Source organism: Bos indicus x Bos taurus, chromosome X (genome assembly GCF_003369695.1).
Source record: "Bos indicus x Bos taurus breed Angus x Brahman F1 hybrid chromosome X, Bos_hybrid_MaternalHap_v2.0, whole genome shotgun sequence".
In the NCBI taxonomy this organism is placed as follows: Eukaryota; Metazoa; Chordata; class Mammalia; order Artiodactyla; family Bovidae; genus Bos; species Bos indicus x Bos taurus.
Window position 1 is genome coordinate 6,823,184 of NC_040105.1, and position 18,982 is coordinate 6,842,165.

At 51.5% G+C, this 18,982-nt stretch overlaps 1 protein-coding gene across 1 annotated transcript in view; it reads right to left on the bottom strand.

The window, feature by feature from the left end:
• GPR143 (G protein-coupled receptor 143) overlaps positions 1-17,385 on the bottom strand; it is a 29,363-nt gene extending 11,978 nt beyond the window's left edge. Inside the window, exons 1-5 of the mRNA XM_027534506.1 lie at positions 16,907-17,385; positions 9,235-9,344; positions 8,329-8,423; positions 5,444-5,536; positions 1,755-1,864 (exon numbers count right to left, since the gene is read on the bottom strand). Of these exons, the coding sequence (XP_027390307.1) occupies positions 1,755-1,864; positions 5,444-5,536; positions 8,329-8,423; positions 9,235-9,344; positions 16,907-17,174 (676 nt within the window). The 5' untranslated portion in view covers positions 17,175-17,385. The remainder of the gene's footprint in view (positions 1-1,754; positions 1,865-5,443; positions 5,537-8,328; positions 8,424-9,234; positions 9,345-16,906) is intronic.
• Positions 17,386-18,982: the final 1,597 nt, after the last annotated feature.

Here is an 18,982-nt window from a genome sequence, read left to right on the forward strand (position 1 = left end):
CACGTTGGTCAGCATGAAGAAAATAACGCTGGTGCAGTGCTGTTAACTACACCCCCGATTTTATCTGGATTTTATTCGTTCAGGAGCTGTATTTTTAACAGTTTATACTTTTTATCTTTATAATAAAAATTATTTTATAAATATTAAATATAAATATAAATGTTATTTTTATTATAAAAATAATTCACTAGGGGACTTCTCTCGTGGTTCAGTGGTTATAAGATTCCATGCCAACACAGGGGGCAAGGTTCAATCTCTGATCAGGAAACTATAATGCCCCATGCTGAAAGATGCGGCCAAAAAATGTAAACAGTAATAATTTATCCTTGATTTCTTTCTTTCTTTGGCCAAGACTCTCTGCACGTGGGATCTTAGTTCCCCAACTAGGGATTAAACCCAGGCCCCCCTGCAGTGAAAGCGTGTAGTCCTAACCCTTGGACCTCCAGGGGAGTCTCATACTTGCTATTTTAAAATATTGAAAGATTTGGCATCCTCCTTTAGACAAGTTGAAAAATATAAAAAAAAGTTTAGAAAAAAAATTAATAACCTATCATCCCCCCAAAGACAACTACTGTTAGCATCTTAGTATATTTCTTTCCAGTGTTTTTTCCTACACTTCGTTTTCCTTTATTTGATGTAATTGGATCACTGTTTTTAATGCAATGTTTTTTAAAAAGCTGTATTTGGCTCAGACGGTAAAAGCGTCTGCCTAAAATGCGGGAGACCAGGGTTCAATCCCTGGGTTGGGAAGATCCCCTGGAAAAGGAAATAGCAACCCACTACGGTACTCTTGCCTAGAAAATTCCATGGATGGAGAAGCCTGGTAGGCTACAACCCATGGGGTCACAAAGAGTCTGACACGACTGAGTGACTTCACTTTCTTTCTTTCTAATACACTATGGGGGTTGCGTGTTTTTAAATTTTTATTGCAGTAGAGTCGATTTCCAATGTTGTGTTACTGACAGGTGTCCACACACTGGTTTTCAACGCAGATACGAAGAGAGAGAGACCCAAAGAGCCTTCGTGATGTTGTCTCCCTAAGTAGCAGAGCATGTCGCTTAAAGTTCTGCAATCCACAGTCGATCCTCCAGTGACCTTTCTGTGGAGGTGTGTTTCTTTATTCCAATTCTGCCCGTGAGGGACCCACAGGGCACGAGGGGGCTAGAGAATTGCCCCAGGGCTCGTCTCCTCAAGGATGGGGTAGGGGGCTGGAATGCAGGCCCCCTCCTGTGGGTCTGCTGACTCACCTTCTCGCCCAGATCTTTCTGGTGCCTCTGACTCATGTCCTGTGGGCCCCTTCCTGCTTCCTGCCCAGCTGGGAGAAGACATGGGCCCAGACAGCACGGGGGGAGCCAGCCCCTCCGCCACCGGGGACAGCCCTGTCCATCTCCACCCCTCGCCCACGGCTGACCTTTCCTTTCCTCTCCTGTTCCCATCTCCCCCTCCGCCAGTTTTCAAGGACACTGGGTCTTTGGGGGCACGCCGCGGATAGACCCAGGATGAGTCCAGGTAGAAGGGAAAAAGTCCACAGGTCCCTGGGCTGTGCGCTAACGCATGCTGGCAAAGACCATCTAGCCGTGACTGAGTAGGCTTGCTCCCTGTCACTAATGTAAACCCACTCACTCTCCCCAACTTCATTCTGCTCGTCTCTGCAGGATGACAGATGAGGTCAGGGATCCTAGGTAATGACTGGGGCCCAAGTCCTGGGGCTCATCCCCGTGGCCTCATCCCCAGGAAGCTTCCCTGCCCTTTACCTGCGGTCACTGTCTTTCGAAATAGGATGGGGTTGCCCACCAGGACCAGTAGCAGCGGCAAGTACGTGGTGATGTAGTGGGGGATGGCATGCTCCAGGCCCCTCTCGCACCTGGTGGGGAGAGGGGGAGAGAAAAACCGAGGCATTCTCCAACAATAAGGCTTTACCTGAAATAACCCGCTGCCTTATCTGAAAGCCGAGATAAGAGGACCCAGAGCGCAAAGGGAAATGCACAGATCACTTCTGGCTGCCGGAAGGAAACCTGACTCACATCTCATCATGTCTGTGGACAAGCAAGTAAGTCACAGAAGGAGAAGGAAGATCAATCACAGTTCTGTCTTGTCTCAGAAAGTGGGCCACTTTTCAAGTTCCCCCTTGGAAAAAAGTAAAGACAGGAAAGACTCTGGGATGATGGACGCCCACCCCCACCACAACCCCCCTGTGGGACCCCTTCAAAGAAAACACACACAGTTCAAGCAAGACAAAGGCACTCAATAGACTGGTAAGGTCCTCAGCACTTTACTACGTTCTAGGCCTGGCTGACATCACCAATAAGATCCAAGCTCTGCCCTCGAACAACTGAAAACACCCAAGCTTCCTATTTCTCAGGACACTTGTTCCCAAGGTGACCCATAATCATTTCGGTGGTTCTTTTCAGAAACAAAGACAGGAATGTCTACTGATGGGCTGGGGGACTCGTCCGTCAGCAACGGGACATGGTGGTATGCTACACACAGCTATGGTACCAAGGCCGGGAGTGTCACTGAACAAATGCATAATGTAGAGAAAGTGGCAAAGGGGGAGAGGGCATCCAAAGGAGAAGTTGCTCAGGTCCAACCCCAGATGAGGGGGAAAGCCAGAGGAGGGCGTAGCCCTGGAGGCCCGGGAAGGGGGCATGATAAAGATGCTGGTGCTGTCATCAGTATGGAGTGCACACACCAGAGATGAAAGTGGAAGAATGCACAAAACCAGGCATGAACAATGCAGTGCCCACCTTTTGTTGCCCTAAGGATGGCAATACCATGTGAAGATGGTGCGTTCTTTTATAAATGAAGCTTTCTTCTTCAGCTGTGAAAGCTAAACCATGGTCTACAAGGGCTTGAGGAGAGAAAGGGAAACAGGAGGAGCAAAAGATGAGATTCGAATGATGAAGGACAGATGAGTGAGGGTGGGAGCCTGCACAGTGCTCTGAGGATGCAAATGATGAAGGGTGGAGACAATGGAAGGTGCAGAGAAGATGATGGGATGATGGAGGGTGGAGATGATGGAGGGTGAAGACACTGGAGGATGAGATGATGCAGGGTGGGCATGATGGGATGATGGAAGGTGGAGATGATGGAATGTGGCAATGATGGAGAAGGAGATGATGGAGGAGGAGGAGATGGAGGTAGACATGATGGGATGATGGAGGGTGGAGATGATGGGATGGTGGAGGGCAGACTGATGGAGGGTGGAGATGGTGGAGGGTGGACATGAGGCAGATGAGATGATGGTGGCTGGAGATTATGGAGGACGGTTCTGATGGAGGATGAAAATGATGGATGGTGGAGATGATGGAGGGTGGGATGATGGATGGTGGAGATGATGAAAGATGAGATGATGGAAGGTGGAGATGATGGAGAGTAGAGATGATGGAAGACGAGATGATGAGATGATAGAGGATGAGATGATGGAGGTTAGAGAAGATAGGATGATGGAAGTTGCAGATGATGATGGTTGCATGTGATGTTGCAGAAGTTGGAGGGTGGGGATGATTGAGGGTGGAGATATTGGAGGGTGGGGATGATATTGGGTGCAGATGTTCGAGGGTGAGATGATGGCCTATGAGATGATGGAAGATGGGCATGATGGGATGATGGTGGATGGAGATGATGGAGGTTGGAGGTGATGCATATTGGAGATGATAGAGGGTGGGGATGATTGAGGGTGGAGATGTTGGAGGATAAGATGATGGAGAATGAAAATGCTTCAGGTGGAGGCCTTGTGTTAATCTGGGAGCACCTGGGCTCAAATGAAAACAGCCCCAGGATCCCATGGGTGGAGGTGAGTGATAAAAATTCTCTTTCCGATTAAGTGCATCCCTCTGTAACAGCTGCTTACTCTGTCTTCGTCCTTTTAAGGCTCCTGGGGAGAGCAGATTATTTTGAGGGGTCTACACAGAGGCCTGGAAGTAGTCACAGTTGACAAAGCAATAGGACTGTGGAGACATTTGAGTGAGCAGCTGCAAGAAATTAAGAAAGATGGGGAGAAACAGTCTACACCACAGGTCAGCAAACTTTTTCTCTAAAGGAACAGATAGGAAATATTTTAGGCTTCAGAACCCTCATGGCCTCTGTCAAATCTACTCAACTCTAATGGATAAAGCAGCCATAGACAATACATACACAAATGGGTATGGCTGTGTGCCAATAAAACTTTATTTACAAAAGCAGGCAAAGGGCCGGATCTGTACTATGGGCCATGCTGTACTGATCCTTGGGTCTGTGCTGTGCTGTGCTTAGTTGCTCATTTGTGTCCAACTCTTTGCAACCCCATGGACTGTGGCCCGCCAGGCTCCTCTGTCCATGGGATTCTCCAGGCAAGAATACTGGAGTGGGTTGCCATGCCCTCCTCCAGGGGATCTTCCCAACCCAGGAATTGAACCCAGGTCTCCCACACTGCAGGCGGATTCTTTACTGTCTGAACCACCAGGGAAGTCCAAGAATACTGGAGTGGGTAGCCTATCCCTTCTCTGGGGGAACTTCCCAACCCAGGAATTGAACTGGAGTCTCCTGCATTGCACGCAGACTCTTTACCAGCTGAGCTACCCAGGAAGCCCCTCCCTGGGTCTACAACACCTTAAAATCACCAAGAGATGGTGTCCAACGTCTGATTTTCAGTTTTCCATTAAAATGTAGAATATATCTCCTTAGAGAGACCTTGAGGCTTTACAAATGGTAAAGGGCAGGGGTTCAGACTCAAAGAAATGTCTGAGACAGTTTCAGAGGCCACATCTCCCAGCGTGTGTTCAGAAGAGCACAGGATGGAGACATGAAAAAAAAGTGCAGACAGCAGAGGCTGAAAATGAGCTATTCTAAAAGCAACCCTTTGAGTCTCCCAGACATCTGGAACTCAGCCCTGGGATGTTCAACTCACCTCCGTGCCCAGAGAAAGCTGGTTTGAAGGATTAAAAAAAAATCAACAGCAGGTAGGAGAGAGCCATCACAGGTGTGTAGGGAGGAGAGATGCACCCCCAGCTCCGATTGTGCCTCTGAGGTTGTTTTTTTTGTTTGTTTGTTTAAACACAGCCCTCAGTACAGATCCCGCCCTCCGCCTGCTTTTGTCAATAAAGTTTTATTGGCACACAGCCATGCCCACTTGTGTATGTATTGTCTATGGCTGCTTTACCCATTAGTGCTGAGTAGGGAAAGTCACATAACATCAAAGTCACCATTGTAAAGTGAACAACTCAGCAGCATTTAGGACACCCATGGTGCCCTGCAAGCTCTGTATCCACACTGGGCACAGCACCAACCCAACACACGTGATGGGCAGGAGCAGGGGACCCTGGCTGGCTCAAGGAGCCAGGCACGTGCTCGCAGCTGCACGGATCCTGGACGAAGGCCCGCCCACCCACATGGGGTCAGCACCCAGGCATGTCTGCAGGAGGACGCCCCACGGGGGTCAGGCATTGGGGGAGCCCCGGCTTACCTGGCCATGGAAGGATAGTACAGCATGAGGGCACCCTCCACGCTCAGCAGGGCAGCCAGGCCCCAGGTCATGAGGTGGTACAGCAGGATGGTGCTGGGGGAGAGAGAATACAGGTCCAGAACCTCAGGTCCAGCGCCTGCCCGGCCCCACACTCTGCGAGCAGCGGTAAAACACATGCAGAGCAGAATCTCAGCAAGTAGCCCCCTGATTGTGCCTCTGAGGTTGTTTTGTTTGTTTATTTGTTTAAACACAGCCCTCCGTACAGATCCGGCCCTCTGCCTGCTTTTGTAAATAAAGTTTTATTGGCACACAGCTGTGCCCACTTGTGTATGTATTGTCACCCCTTAGTGCTGAGTAGTGAAAGTCATGTAACATCAAAGTCACCATTCTAAAGTGAACAACTCAGCGGCATTTAGGATATCCACAGTGCCATGCAAGCCCCACCTCAGGCCCGTTTGAAAACATGTTCATCCCCATAAAAGGACACCCACACCCATTCGGGGGTCTCCCCCCATCACGCCTGCACCCCCAGCCCCTGGCAACCACTCAGCTACCATCTCTCTCTATGGATTCGCCTATTCTGGACATTTCATCCAAGTGGAAGTGTAAAAAATGTGGCCTTCTGTGTCTGGTTTGTTTCCCTTAACCTAAGGCTTTCAAGGTCCATCTAGGCAAAGCTATGGTGTTTCCAGTAGTTATGTATGGATGTGCAAGTCGGACCATAAAGAAAGCTGAGCACTGAAGAATTGATGCTTTGGAACTGTGGCATTGGAGAAGACTCTTGAGAGTCCCTTGGACTGCCAGGAGAACCAACCAGTCCATCCTAAAAGAAATCAGTCTTGAATATCCTTTGGAAGGACTGAAGCTGAAGCTGAAACTCCAATCCTTTGGCCACCTGATGCGAAGAGCTGACTCATTGGAAAAGACCCTGATGCTGGGAAAGATTGAAGGCAGGAGGAGAAGGGGACAACAGAGGATGAGATGGCTGGATGGCATCACTGACTCAATGGACATGAGTTTGAGTCAACTCCGGGAGTTGGTGATGGACACGGAGGCCTGGCGTGCTGCAGGGGTCACAAAGAGTCGGACACAACTGAGCGACTGAACTGAACTGAAGGCTCTCAAGATTGACAGAAGGGATGGACATTTCAGGTGCTCAGCAAGAATACCTTGCTGTTTTGATTGTGCCTTCTTCCTTTTATAAAAATGAGCTGGCATAATTCCTCCTAGGGACCTAGCTCCCCCAGTAGCAAGAGGTTCCCAGCCTCTGTCCTTCCTGAAGTCATCTGGGTACCCAACATGCAAGGGTCTTAATGCTCAGTCCAAACCACAAAGAAGGTCTCTGAGAAGTGGGTGGCCATCTGACATTCCAGGAGAGCTGAGAGACTTCCTATCTCTCTCCACTGCCACCCTTGACCATTCCTTGCAGAGTTTACACTCTTACCACCTCCATCCTTACATCCTTAACCATCCCCATCCTTCATCTCTGTACACCCACACACGCCACCCTGTCCCCCCAAAGGAGCAGAGTCAGTAAGCCTTGCAGGTGATCCAGAGAGGTTCAGAAACTTGCCAACAGTCACTCAGTGACTGAGGTGAGTGAGTGAGGGTCAGGAACTTGAACCCACTGGGGCCAAGGCACTAACCACTGTGTAATTCCTCCTAGACAGCCCCCTCTCCAGCACCAGAAATCTTGGGCTCTGTACTTAGCATAACACATCCATACACACTTCTTAGAACTTCTTCCTATACCTTTAGATACCATCAGAATTTTTATAATCATGCCAATCCTTTTTTAGCATCTGTCCAGTTCCAAATATGAAATTTACTGAATTACTTATTTCCATGGTTTTAAAATCCTCAATTTTGGTTGGGGGGGGCACCTGGAGAATATTTTGCTATTTTTTCTTTATATATATATATATATATATATATATATAGTTGACTTACAATGTTTCAGGTGCCCAGCAAGAATACCTTGCTGTTTTGATTGTGCCTTCTGCCTTTTACATAAAAACGAGCTGGCATTAGACATTTCTTGGTGGAGTGCCCACTGGGAGGTTCTGATGGACTGTGTCTCAGTTCAGTTCAGTCACTCAGTCGTGTCCAACTCTGAGATCCCATGGACTGCAGCATGCCAGGCCTCCCTGTCCATCACCAACTCCCGCTTGCTCAAACTCATGTCCATTGAGTCGGTGATGCTGTCCAACCATCTCATCCTCTATCGTCCCCTTCTCCTCCTGCCTTCAATCTTTCCCAGTATCAGGGTCTTTTCCAGTGAGTCAGCTCTTTGCATCAGGTGCCCAAAGGACTGGAGTTTCAGCTTCAACATCAGTTCTTCCAATGAATATTTAGGACTGATCTCCTTTAGGATGGACTGGTTGGATCTCCCTGATGTCCAAGGGACTCTCAGGAGTCTTCTCCAACACCACAGTTCAAAAGCATCAATTCCTTGGCACTCAGCTTTCTTTATAGTCCAACTCTCACATCCATACATGACTACTGGGAAAACTACAGCCTTCACTAGACAGACCTTTGTTGGCAAAGTAACGTCTCTGCTTTTTAATATGCTCTCTAGGTTGGTCATAACTTTTCTCCCGAGAAGTAAGCGTCTTTTAATTTCATGGCTGCAGTCACCATCTGCAGTGATTTTGGAGCCCCCCAAAAAATAAAGTCTACCGCTGTTTTCCCATCTATTTGCCATGAAGTGATGGGACCGGATGCCATGATCTCAGTTTTCTGAATGTTGAGCTTTAAGCCAACTTTTTCGCTCTCCTCTTTCACTTTCCGTGTCTACCCTACAGAAATAAGTGCTCGTGGCCTCTCCAACCTTCCCCTCCGGCAATGAGCTAGAGCAGAAGAACCCGGCCACTCGCACTGAATACCTCTGTCCAGCCGACCTCTGGATCACCAGGTAGGCATCCACTGCATAGCAGAACCACCACCAGAAGCAGGCGCTGTACAGCAGCTGGATCCAGAGCTGTAATCAGAAGAATGGCATCCCAGCCCCTAGGTGCAGGCTGGAGGTGGCCCCGCCCCACCCCTGATGTCATCCCAGCCCCTGGGGGCGGGCTCCGGGTGGCCCTGCCCCTCCCTGATGTCATCTCGTGTCCCTGGAAGCCCTCGGCAGACACGTGGCCACGCTTGGAAGCCTAGGCTGGGACGTGGCCTGGGGGCAGGCGGGTGCCTTGGTTCCCGGTCTGCTCAGCCAGACTGGTCCAGCAAGCCCCTCCTGATGCTCACATGTGTAGGCAGAGAGATGACGGGCTCAGAGATGAAAGGCCTGGCCAGGCACTTTGAACCAGATGCGCTTCTGCTGAGGACGAAAGAGGATGCGCAGGAAGGACCTTCCCAGGGGGAGCAAGGCAGGGATGTGCTGCAATGCTACGTGCCTTCAATGGTGTTCGACTCTTTGCGACCCTGTGGACTGTAGCCCCCCAGGGTCCTCTGTCCATGGAATCCTCCAGGCAAAAAATACTGGAGTGGGTTGCCATTTCCTCCTCCAGGAGATCTTCCCTACCCAGGGATCGAACCAGCACCTCCTGCATTAGCAGGCGGGTTCTTCACCCGTGAGCCACCTGGGAAGCTCCAGAGACCCCTGGAGGGTTTGTTAAATCACAGACAGGCCTTCCTCCCACAGGGTCCCTAGTCAGTGGGCTAAGGGTGGGGGTCTCTGAGCTTTTCTAAAAACCTCACTGGGTTGGTGGGAGGGTCAGGACCATACTTTGAGGACTCAGTGTAACAGAGGGGAGGGAAGGGGTGGGGAGGGTGACCAGGGAAGCCACACTTACTGCACTCCCCACGCAGAAGACGGCAGGCCACACATCTGTGTTGTTCACGGCAGAGATGTCGTCCACGAAACTCGGAAACCCTAACCACACCGCAGATCGGACCGCGATACCTAAGGGGCAACCAGGTGATAACGCTTTCTTTGTGTCCGCTCCTGACTCAGACCTAAAGGGGGCCTGCTGACTGTAAAAATGATGGATGGACAAATGGACACATGGATAGATGAAAGGATGGATGGATAGAAGATAGGAAGGGAGAGAGAAAGATGTGAGGGAGGCAGAGATGAAAGATACACATGTTGGTGGGTACAGGAGAGACAGAGGAGGAAAAAAAAAAGACTCAGAAGATAAGGATTATGGTTGCAGAGCAATCCCCGGCGCTTTGATTTCCACTTCCACTAACATCAGCTCGAGTCATGTTCCTTATTTTGGTTGGTCGTTTATTTGCCTCTAAGAAGCAACTGTGTGAATAACAGTGTGTGTTTCTTGGCTGTATTTTTAGTGTCCGGCTTAACTAGTCCTCATGTTAAAAAAAAAAAAAAGAACGACTGAAAAAAGCACATTCTTTCTTTTTTAATTTTTTTAAAAAAGGATGTATTGATTTATTTTATTGATTGGTCTTTGTTGCTGCTAACAGGACTTTGTCTAGGTGCCGCGAGCAGGGGCCTCTACTCTTGGGCTGCTCATCTCTGTGGCTTCCCTTGCTGCGGAGAACCAGCTCCAGGGCACCTGGGCTCCAGTAGTTTCGGCACCTGGGCTCAGTAGTCATGGCTCATGGGCTCCGAACTTGTGGTGCATGGGCTTAGTCGCTCCACGCCATGTGGGATCTTCCCTGACCAGGGATGGAACTCGTGTGCCCTGCACTGCAAGGTGGATTCTCAACCACTGGACCACCAGGGAAGTCCCGAAAAAAGCTTATTCTGAAGTTGTGAAAGAGAGTTCTTCTGTTCTTTTTAATAAAATTAAAAATTGAAGATTTTCACAAGTTAGCTCTTGTAATCTACTTTTGACATTTATTATTTGGGAGTGTTCCTTGCTCTTAGATCCAGATATCTAATTCGCCTATAATCAGTATCCACACTCGATGTATATAATAGGGTTGTGAGGTTTGGGATAGCATCTGTTTGAATGTACAGTGTATAACACAAAATGCTCAAGGGGAAATGAACAGTACAGACTTGTATACTAGCATAATGTGTGTAGTTGGCATACAAAACATATACTTCAAAATAGGCAACCAGATATACACTGTGTCCTACACCACCAAAGGGCATTATGGACACTAAAATCCTAAAGATGTCGCTTCTCATTCTTAAGTGCAAATAACAGAAATGACGTTTTCTTCCAAATAGTGCTTTGTTGTTTTCACTATGGAGATCTGCTTTGAGCTCAGTAAACACCATATGTATATATATTTGCACGTATATGAGGTGATGGGTGTTTAGGAAACATTTTATGGTAAATGTGAGTCATTGTGCTGGATATCTAAACGTTTCCCAGTGCTGTATGTCAGTGAAGTGTCAGCAAAACTGGGGCGGGACTTCCCTGGTGGTCTAGTGGTTAGGATTCTGTGGTTTCACTTCCATGGCCCAGGTTCAATCCCTGGTCAGGGAACTGGGATCCCACAAGCTGTGCAATTTGTCCAGGAAAAAAAAAAAGATTTTAAAAAATCCTCCGGGGCGGGTGGGGTAGTGGGGGAGCGGAATCACATTCCATGCAATAGGCATCTGTATTTCTTTCTGTCTTTATTTTGGCTGCACTTGGTCTTCGCAGGCTTTCTCTAGTTTCAGAGTGGGGGCTACTCTTCATTGTGGTATGTGGACTTCTCATCGCCGTGGCATCTCTTGTTGCGGAGCGCAGGCTCTAGGTGGGTCGTGGGCTTCAGATGTTATGGACCCCAGTCTCTGCAGCATAGGCTCAGCAGTTGTGGCTCACAGACTCTGGAGTACGCGGGACCCTCCTGGACCGGGGATCGAACCCACGTCCCCTGCATTGGCAGGCGGTCCTTTACCACTGCACCACCAGGGACACCTTGGCATCTGTGCTTGTTATTTTTCAGCGAGGAGGTCCAGACACCCCCTGCCTTGCCCTGACTCCTGCTTCTGCTCATTTGCCCACAGTGCCATGTACCTTCCTTCAAAAGGTGAAAGGATGTACCAATCTTATTTCCTGACCCACCCCCCAAAAGATGTTTGGCTGCAACTCTATCTCCAGATATTCAAGTTACTGAAACTATTAAGATGCTTCCCCCAAATGCTTCAGCAGAATCAGGGAGAAAACCAATTTTTTAAAATTTAATTATCCTGCACCACACTCGCTTGTCACTAACAGAAAGGGAGGTATTCCTTCCTGTCTTACTCCAGTCTGAAAAAGTGACTGCAAGTTCCATAGCGTGTGTCTGGAGTCAAGATTCTTGAGTGTCTCCAAGCACAAAACAGCAAGAGGAACAGGGGAGCCAACCCCTGGAACACATCCACCAGGTATCTGGTCAAGGTGGGCTAGAAGCTGCTGCGACACCCTCAGGACACGGAGGTGGAAGCCATTCAAATACCATCAGAGCCTCTCCTTCAAGAGCAGACGATTCCAACATGGCCAGCACCCGTCAGCACTCACAGAACACGGACGCTCTTTGGATCCTGATTTGAACTAACGAACGGAAAACTGGCATGTATGACATGCCTGAACATGTAGCGGTGACATGAAGGAATCGGTTTTCCTTATTTTTTAGGTGGCAATGATATCAGTGTGATATATATATATATAATTACATATTATAATATGATACTATATTAAATATACACTTAATATAACATATTGGGCTTCCCTGATGGCTCAGAGGGTAAAGTGTCTGCCTGTGATGCAGGAGACCCGGGTTCGATCCCTGGGTCGGGAAGACCCCCTGGAGAAGGAAATGGAAACCCACTCCAGTACACTTGTCTGGAAAATTCCATGGACGGAGGAGCCTGGTAGGCTACAGTCCATGGGGTCGCAAAGAGTTGGACATGACTGAGCGATTTCACTTCACTAATATAACATATTAAATATATTATATATTGTAATATATAATAATATTGTAACATATAGTATACGGCTTCCCTGGTGGCTCAGATAGTAAAGAATCCGCCTGCAGTGTGGGAGACCCAGGTTTGATCCCTGGGTTGGGAACATCCCCTGGAGGAGGAAATGGCAACCCACTCCAGTATTACTGCCTGGAGAATCCCATGGATAGAGGAGCCTGGTGGGCTACAGTCCATGGGGCTGCAAAGAGTCAGACATGAGCGAGTGACTAACATACACACACATGTAGTATACAGTATGTTACAATGGACATGTTATATATTATAATTATGTATATAATTATATATATGTTGAATTCTTCTACAGTTACATACTGAGATTTGTCTGGATGTAATGATATAAATTCTGGGATCTGCTTCAAATTAATTCAGTGGGGAGTGGGGTACAGGGATGAAGTATAGAGGAGGCTAGGTGATGAGAACAGGCGGCTTCTTATACAGTCTCTACATTTGCATATATATAATAAAGTCCAAAATAAAAAAGTTTAAAAGGTCAGCAGTATCGAGCTTAGAGTTTGTAAAATGTGCCGTGCTAGGGTTGAAAGCAGGGGTCAGCAAAGTTTCTGTAGTGGATCAGAGAGAAAATATTTTAGGGTCTGTGGCCCACACTTTCTCTATGTTTCTCTATGCAACACTCATTTCGGCCCTCATGGGGAAATGGGGTGGGTGGAAGATGTTGCCCCAACAGTGCACAAGTGCAGGGCACGGCTGTATCCCCATAAGAATCCACTTACGGACGCTGACATTCACATTTCACAGAATGCTTACATGTCTGAAATACCATTGTTCTGTAGATGTTCTTAAAAGTATTTATTTACTTGGCTGGACCAGGTCTCTGTTGCCGCAATGTGAGATCCTGTTCCCTGACTAGGGATCGAACCCAGGTCTGCATTGGGAGCACAGTGTTTGAGTCACTGGACGACCAGGGAAGTCCCTGTTCTGTAGATTTCTAGGCTTCGAGTGTTAAGCTAGCTTTTTCACTCTCCTCTTAGAAAGGGAGAAAGTGAAGTTGCTTAGTCGTGTCTGACTCTTTGGGACCCCATAGACTGTAGCCCACAGGGCTCCTCTATCCATGGAATTTTCTAGGCAAGAGTACTGGAGTGGGTTGCCATTTCCTTCTCCAGGGGATCTTCCCGATCCAGGGATTGAACCCGGGTCTCCCACCTTGCAGGCAGATGCTTTACCGTCTGAGCCACCAGGGAAGCCCCCTGGTAGATTTTTAAAACACACTTTAACATGTAAAAACATTCTTAACTCATGGGCTGTACATAGAAAAGCAGGCTGGATTTAGTCTAGAGACTACAAGTTTGCACATCTGTGATAGAAAACCCAAATTTAGATACATAGATAAAAAAGGAAATAAAAATTTTATCGTATATATGGAGTTTTCTTCCTGATCCTGCTAAATCGGTTTGGAAACAACTGCATGTATGTGAGCACAGGCTTGATAATATTAACTATTAGTCTCTCATTGGTGGACCGATCATGGAACCGTGGTATTTTCTGTGTTTTCCTTCACAGCACTGCCTAAAGTTTCCCTAGTAAGAGCAGTAACAAATACATCAAAGTGTTAAAAAAAAAAAAAAAAAGAAAGAAAAGAAAAGAAAAAAAGAAGTCTCCGGAAGCAACTTTTACCCATACTGTATTGCAGAATCCACTCGTCCTCGTAGTGTCCCTGGGTAGCCCTCTCTGGATCAGTCCTCCCACTCGCAGGCCAGGCGCTCTCAACCACGCACAAGCGGTACCCGCTCCCTGGGGCAGGCATCCTCATTTGCACACGTAGGGGTCCCCACTCATGGGCCACAGGCCCTAAAACATGCACCACCCGACTGCTGGGCACCCCCACTCATACCCAGGGCTTCCCACTTGCGGGCTGCATGCCTTCAACCACGCACAGATGGGTCCCCACCTGTGGGCGGGGTGCCCTCATCCTTGCACGGAGGGGACCCCACCTGCCTGCCGGGCGCCCTCAACCACTCACAAACGGGTCGCAGGCCTGGCGTCCTCACCCGCATATGGAGGGTCCCCCAGTCCCGGAGACCAGGCGCGCTCAACCATGCAAGGAGTGGTCCCCATCCGTGGTACATACACCCTGAACCATGCACAGGACTCCCGGGACAGGTGTCCTTCCCTGCACACGAAGGCTTCCCCAGTTGAGGGCCGTGTTCCCTCAGCTCCCAGGAAGGGGGTCCCCATCCTGGCTCTCTAGGGCCCCGCGGCCTCCACTGGGCATGGAGGGGTTCCCATCGCGGGCCGTGTGCCCTCAACCGCATAAGGAGAGGTCCCCATTCGCTGGCTGCACACCCTCAACAGCACACAGAGGAGCCCTGACCCGAGGTGCGCATGCCCTGAAAAAGGCACAGACAGCTCCCTGCTCGCAGGACAGGTGTCCTCAACCGCGCACGCAGTGGTCCCCACCCCTGGGCTGTGCGCCCTTAACCGCGGACAGAGGCGTCCTCACTCGCAGGCAGTGCGCCCTCAAACACACATGGAGGTATCCCCACTCGAGGGCCGCAGGCCTCAACTGGGCATGGAGGGGTCCCGACACGCACTACGTGTGCCCTGGAAAACGCACAGACGGGTCCCAACTCGCGGCCCGACGTCCTCACCTGCACAGGGAGGGCTTCCCACCCACGGGCCGTGTGCCTTCAACCGCCCACGCAGTGGTTCCCACTCGCAGACAGTGCGCCCTCAAGCACACAGAGAGGGTTCCCACTCACGGGCCACGCACCATCAACCGCACATGGATGGGTCCTCAAGGCTGTAGGCGTGCCTTCAACTGCACACCAAGAGTTCCCCACCTGTGGGCTGTGCACCCTCAACTGCGCACGGAGTGTTCCTCACCACAAGGCTATGCGCTCTCAACTCCCATGAAGGACCCACTCGTGGGCCACGAGCTCTCAACTGGGCACAGAGAGGTCCCCACTAGCAGGCCATTCGCCCTCAGCTGGGCACAGAGAGGTTTCCATCCGCGGACTGGCGCCTTCAACCGCGCAGGCAGTGGTCCCCACCTGCAGGCCATGCGCCCTCAACCGCACACGCAGGGGACTCCACTCTCTGGCTATTGGCCTTCAACTGGGCACGGAGGGGTCCCGACCCATGGTAATCGACCCCTGGAAAATGCACAGATGGGTCCCTACTCGTGGACCTGGTGTCCTCACCCACACACGGAGGGGACCCCACCCGCGGGCCGTGCACACTCAACTGCCCACACAATGGTCCCCACCCGCATCCACGGGCCCTCAACTGCGCACACAGTGGTCCCCACCAATGGGCTGTGCGCCCTCAACCGCGCACAGAGGGGTCTGCACCCGCGGGGTGCGCGCCCTTAACCGCGTACAGAGAGGTCCCCACTCGCCGGCAACGCACCCTCAACTGGGAACGGAGAGGTCCCGACTCGCGGTACTCGTTCCCTGAAAAACGCACAGATGGGTCCCTCCTTGTGGGCTGGGCGTCCTCACCTGCACATGGAGGGGACCCCACCGGCAGGCCATGTGCCCTCAACCGCGCACGGAGTGGTTGTCACAAGGCTGTGCGCCCTCAATTCCCACGAAGGGCGTCCCCACTCGCGGGCCGCGCGCTCTAAATTGGGCACAGAGAGGTCCCCACTCGTGGGCCATGGGCCTTCAAATGGGCATGGAGGGGTTCCCACCCCGGACCGTGTGCCTTCAACTGCACACACAGTGCCGTGCACCCTCAACCGCGCACGAAGGGGTCCCCACTCGCGGGCAGCGCGTCTTCAAGCACACACGGAAAGATCCCCACTCGCGGGCCGTGGGCCCTCAACTGCTCACGGAGGGGTCCGCACCCGCGGTGCGTGTGCCCTAGGAAACGCACAGACGGTCCCTACTCGCAGGCCAGGCGTCCTCACCTTCACACGGAGGGGTCTCCACCGTAGAGCCGCGCGTCCTCAACCGCGCAGGCAGTGGTCCCCACCTACGACGGGTCGTGCGCCCCCAACTCCCACGAAGGAGTCCCCAGTGGCGGGCCACACCTCGTCAACCTCGCTCGGAGGCCCACCCGTGGGGCCGCGGGGCTCTCAACCGCGCACGTAGGCGAGCCCTGAAAAAACGCACAGACGGGTCTCTGCTTGGGGGCCGGGCGTCCTCACCCACAAACTGAGGGAGCCCTACTCGCGGGCCGCGCGCGCTCAGCTGCGCACGGAGGGGTCCCCACCTTTGAGCTGCGCGCCCTCAGTGGTCCCCACCTACGACGGGCCGTGCGCCCACAACTCCCATGAAGGGGTCCCCACTGGCGGGCCTCACCCCGTCAAACTCCCACGGAGGACCACCCGTGGGCCGCGGGTTCTCAACCGCGCACCTAGGCACGCCCTGAAAAAACGCATAGACGCGCCCTTACTTAGGGGCCCAACGTCTTCACCCGCAGAGGGAGCCCTACTCGCGGGCCGCGCGCACTCAACTGCGCGCGGAGGGGTCTCCATCAGTGCAGTACGCACGGGCCCTGAACCACGCACGGAGGGGTCCCCGGCCGTGCGCCCTCACCTCCCAAGAAGGGGTCCCCACCCGCGGACCGGGCGCCCTCACTCGAACACCGACGGGTTCCCCACCCACCCTCGCCCGCGCGGCTCGCGCGCTCACCCAGGCAGCCAAGCAGGTCGCAAGCGGTTGCGGCGCGCACGATGCGCACGGAGGCGGGGACGCGGGCCGAGGTCGCCGGCGAGGCTGAGGCGATCCCGGGGCCCGCGGGCCGGCGCCCGGGCCGCAGCTGCAGGAGGCCGAGCGCCAGGCGGAGCGCGCCGCTACCCAGACACAGCGCGTGGAAAGCCCGCGGCTGGAAGCCCAGCGCGAGCCGCGTGGCGGCGTCCCGCGTGGGGCAGCAGAAGGTGCCTAGTCGCGGAGAGGCCATGGGTCGTGCTGGGGACGCGCGTGGCTCGGGTCTGCCTGCCGGCCTGAGTCATGTGCTGGGCGCGGGGGCCGCGGGGAGGGGGCGTCATGTGCCCTGGGCCTCCCCGCTGCCCCCGCCTGATCCCCGCCCCGCGCTGGCAGAAAAGGCGCCAGGCTCGGCGAGGGCAGCGCGGAACGCCACGAGGCCTCACGAGGGTGATGCTTGGTAACGAGGAGGAGGGGTGGGGGCAGAGAGCTCAGGGTCGGGAAGTCCGCTCTCCTGCCGGTCGGCAGGCCTTCCCGGGAGGGGGAGGGGGCGGGGGTGCTGAATTCTCCAGAACCCGGAGCCCTCGACAGTGCTGTCTCATCTTAACCCATCTCCCCCAGAAACCACGCGCTCTTGCCAGGTCTGAGCAGTCTGAGTCTCTGACATCCTTCATTTTGATCCGTTGCCAGTTCATAAACAGTGACCCTGCCGTGATTAGCATGAAAATACTGCTTTTCTGTGGCCCCCCTCCGCCAGGGAAATCACCCCACAGAGCTAGGACTTTTGCTTGGAATCAACAAAACTTTGAAGAAAGGGGAAACTCTTTTGCCAAACTGGACACACACACACACATACACACACACGTTTTATACCTTCAGGTCCGCTCAATTTTTACTCATCTCAACCATGTAAGGTTAGATTTTTGACATTGTATGTTAGCTTTCAAGAGTAACTCTCTTTAGGAAAAAAAAAAAAGTTCAAGTTTATTCAGATTTTCTTAAAGTGTATTAGTCGCTCATTCCTGTTCGAGTCTTTGCGACCCCGTGGACTGTAGCCCGCCAGGCTCCTCCGTCCATGGGAGTCTCCAGGCAAAAATACTGGCGTGGGTTGCCATGCCCTCCTCCAGGGGATCTTCCGGACGCAGGGATTGAACCCAGGTCTCCTTCATTGCACGTGGATTCTTTACCAAGTTAGCCACCAGGGAGGCCAAACTCCTTTAATTTTTAGAGGAACTGCATTAAACATTGAAAGTCATGCTTAATTCTATACGCATAATAGTTTCAAAATGATATTAGTACTATTGGTAATATATTGAGTGGACTTGAAAAAAAAAAAAGTCTTCAAGTTGAAAATCTAAGAGCCTCATCTAAGTTATGGCTTTACTAAAAGTGAAAGTGAAAGCCCCTCAGTCGTGTCAGACTCTTTGCAACCCCATGGACTATACTATGCATAGAATTCTCTAGGGCAGAATACTGGAGTGGGTAGCCTTTCTCTTTTCCAGGGGATCTTCCCAACCCAGGGATCGGACCCAGGTCTCCCACATTGCAGGCAGATTCTTCACTAATCAAAATTTGAAAAAAAAAGAAAGAAAAACACCAGCTCCATCATACTTACCATCAGGAAATTTAACAGGTCCATTTGCAGCCAGGAGCAGACAGTCTTTGACCTTCTCCCAGCAGTAAACATGAGGTCTCAGAATTTTTCCAACCAGATGTAAGGCATCCCTATGCTTTTCCTCCACCGTCTCCCACGCCAGAGGCTCATCTCCATTTCCACCACCAGCTTTGCAGTTTTACGTAAGACAGAGTTTGGCCTCAGCTCCTCAGCCTTCCTCCTAGAAAACCACAGGACTGGGCTTCTGTTGGGGTGGAAGGCAGAGGGGAGGTCACTGCGAGATGGAAGCAGGGCCTCTAACCAGGAGCTGCAAACGCTACCACTTCAGAAAGATCCAGGCTGGCTTGTCTGGAAGCAGGGGCAGCTGCTCTGATAGAAGTCAGAACACACACTGATGGTGTTGAAACTTTAACCACCCTTGGAGAGTATGCACTTGCTTGTAAACACAG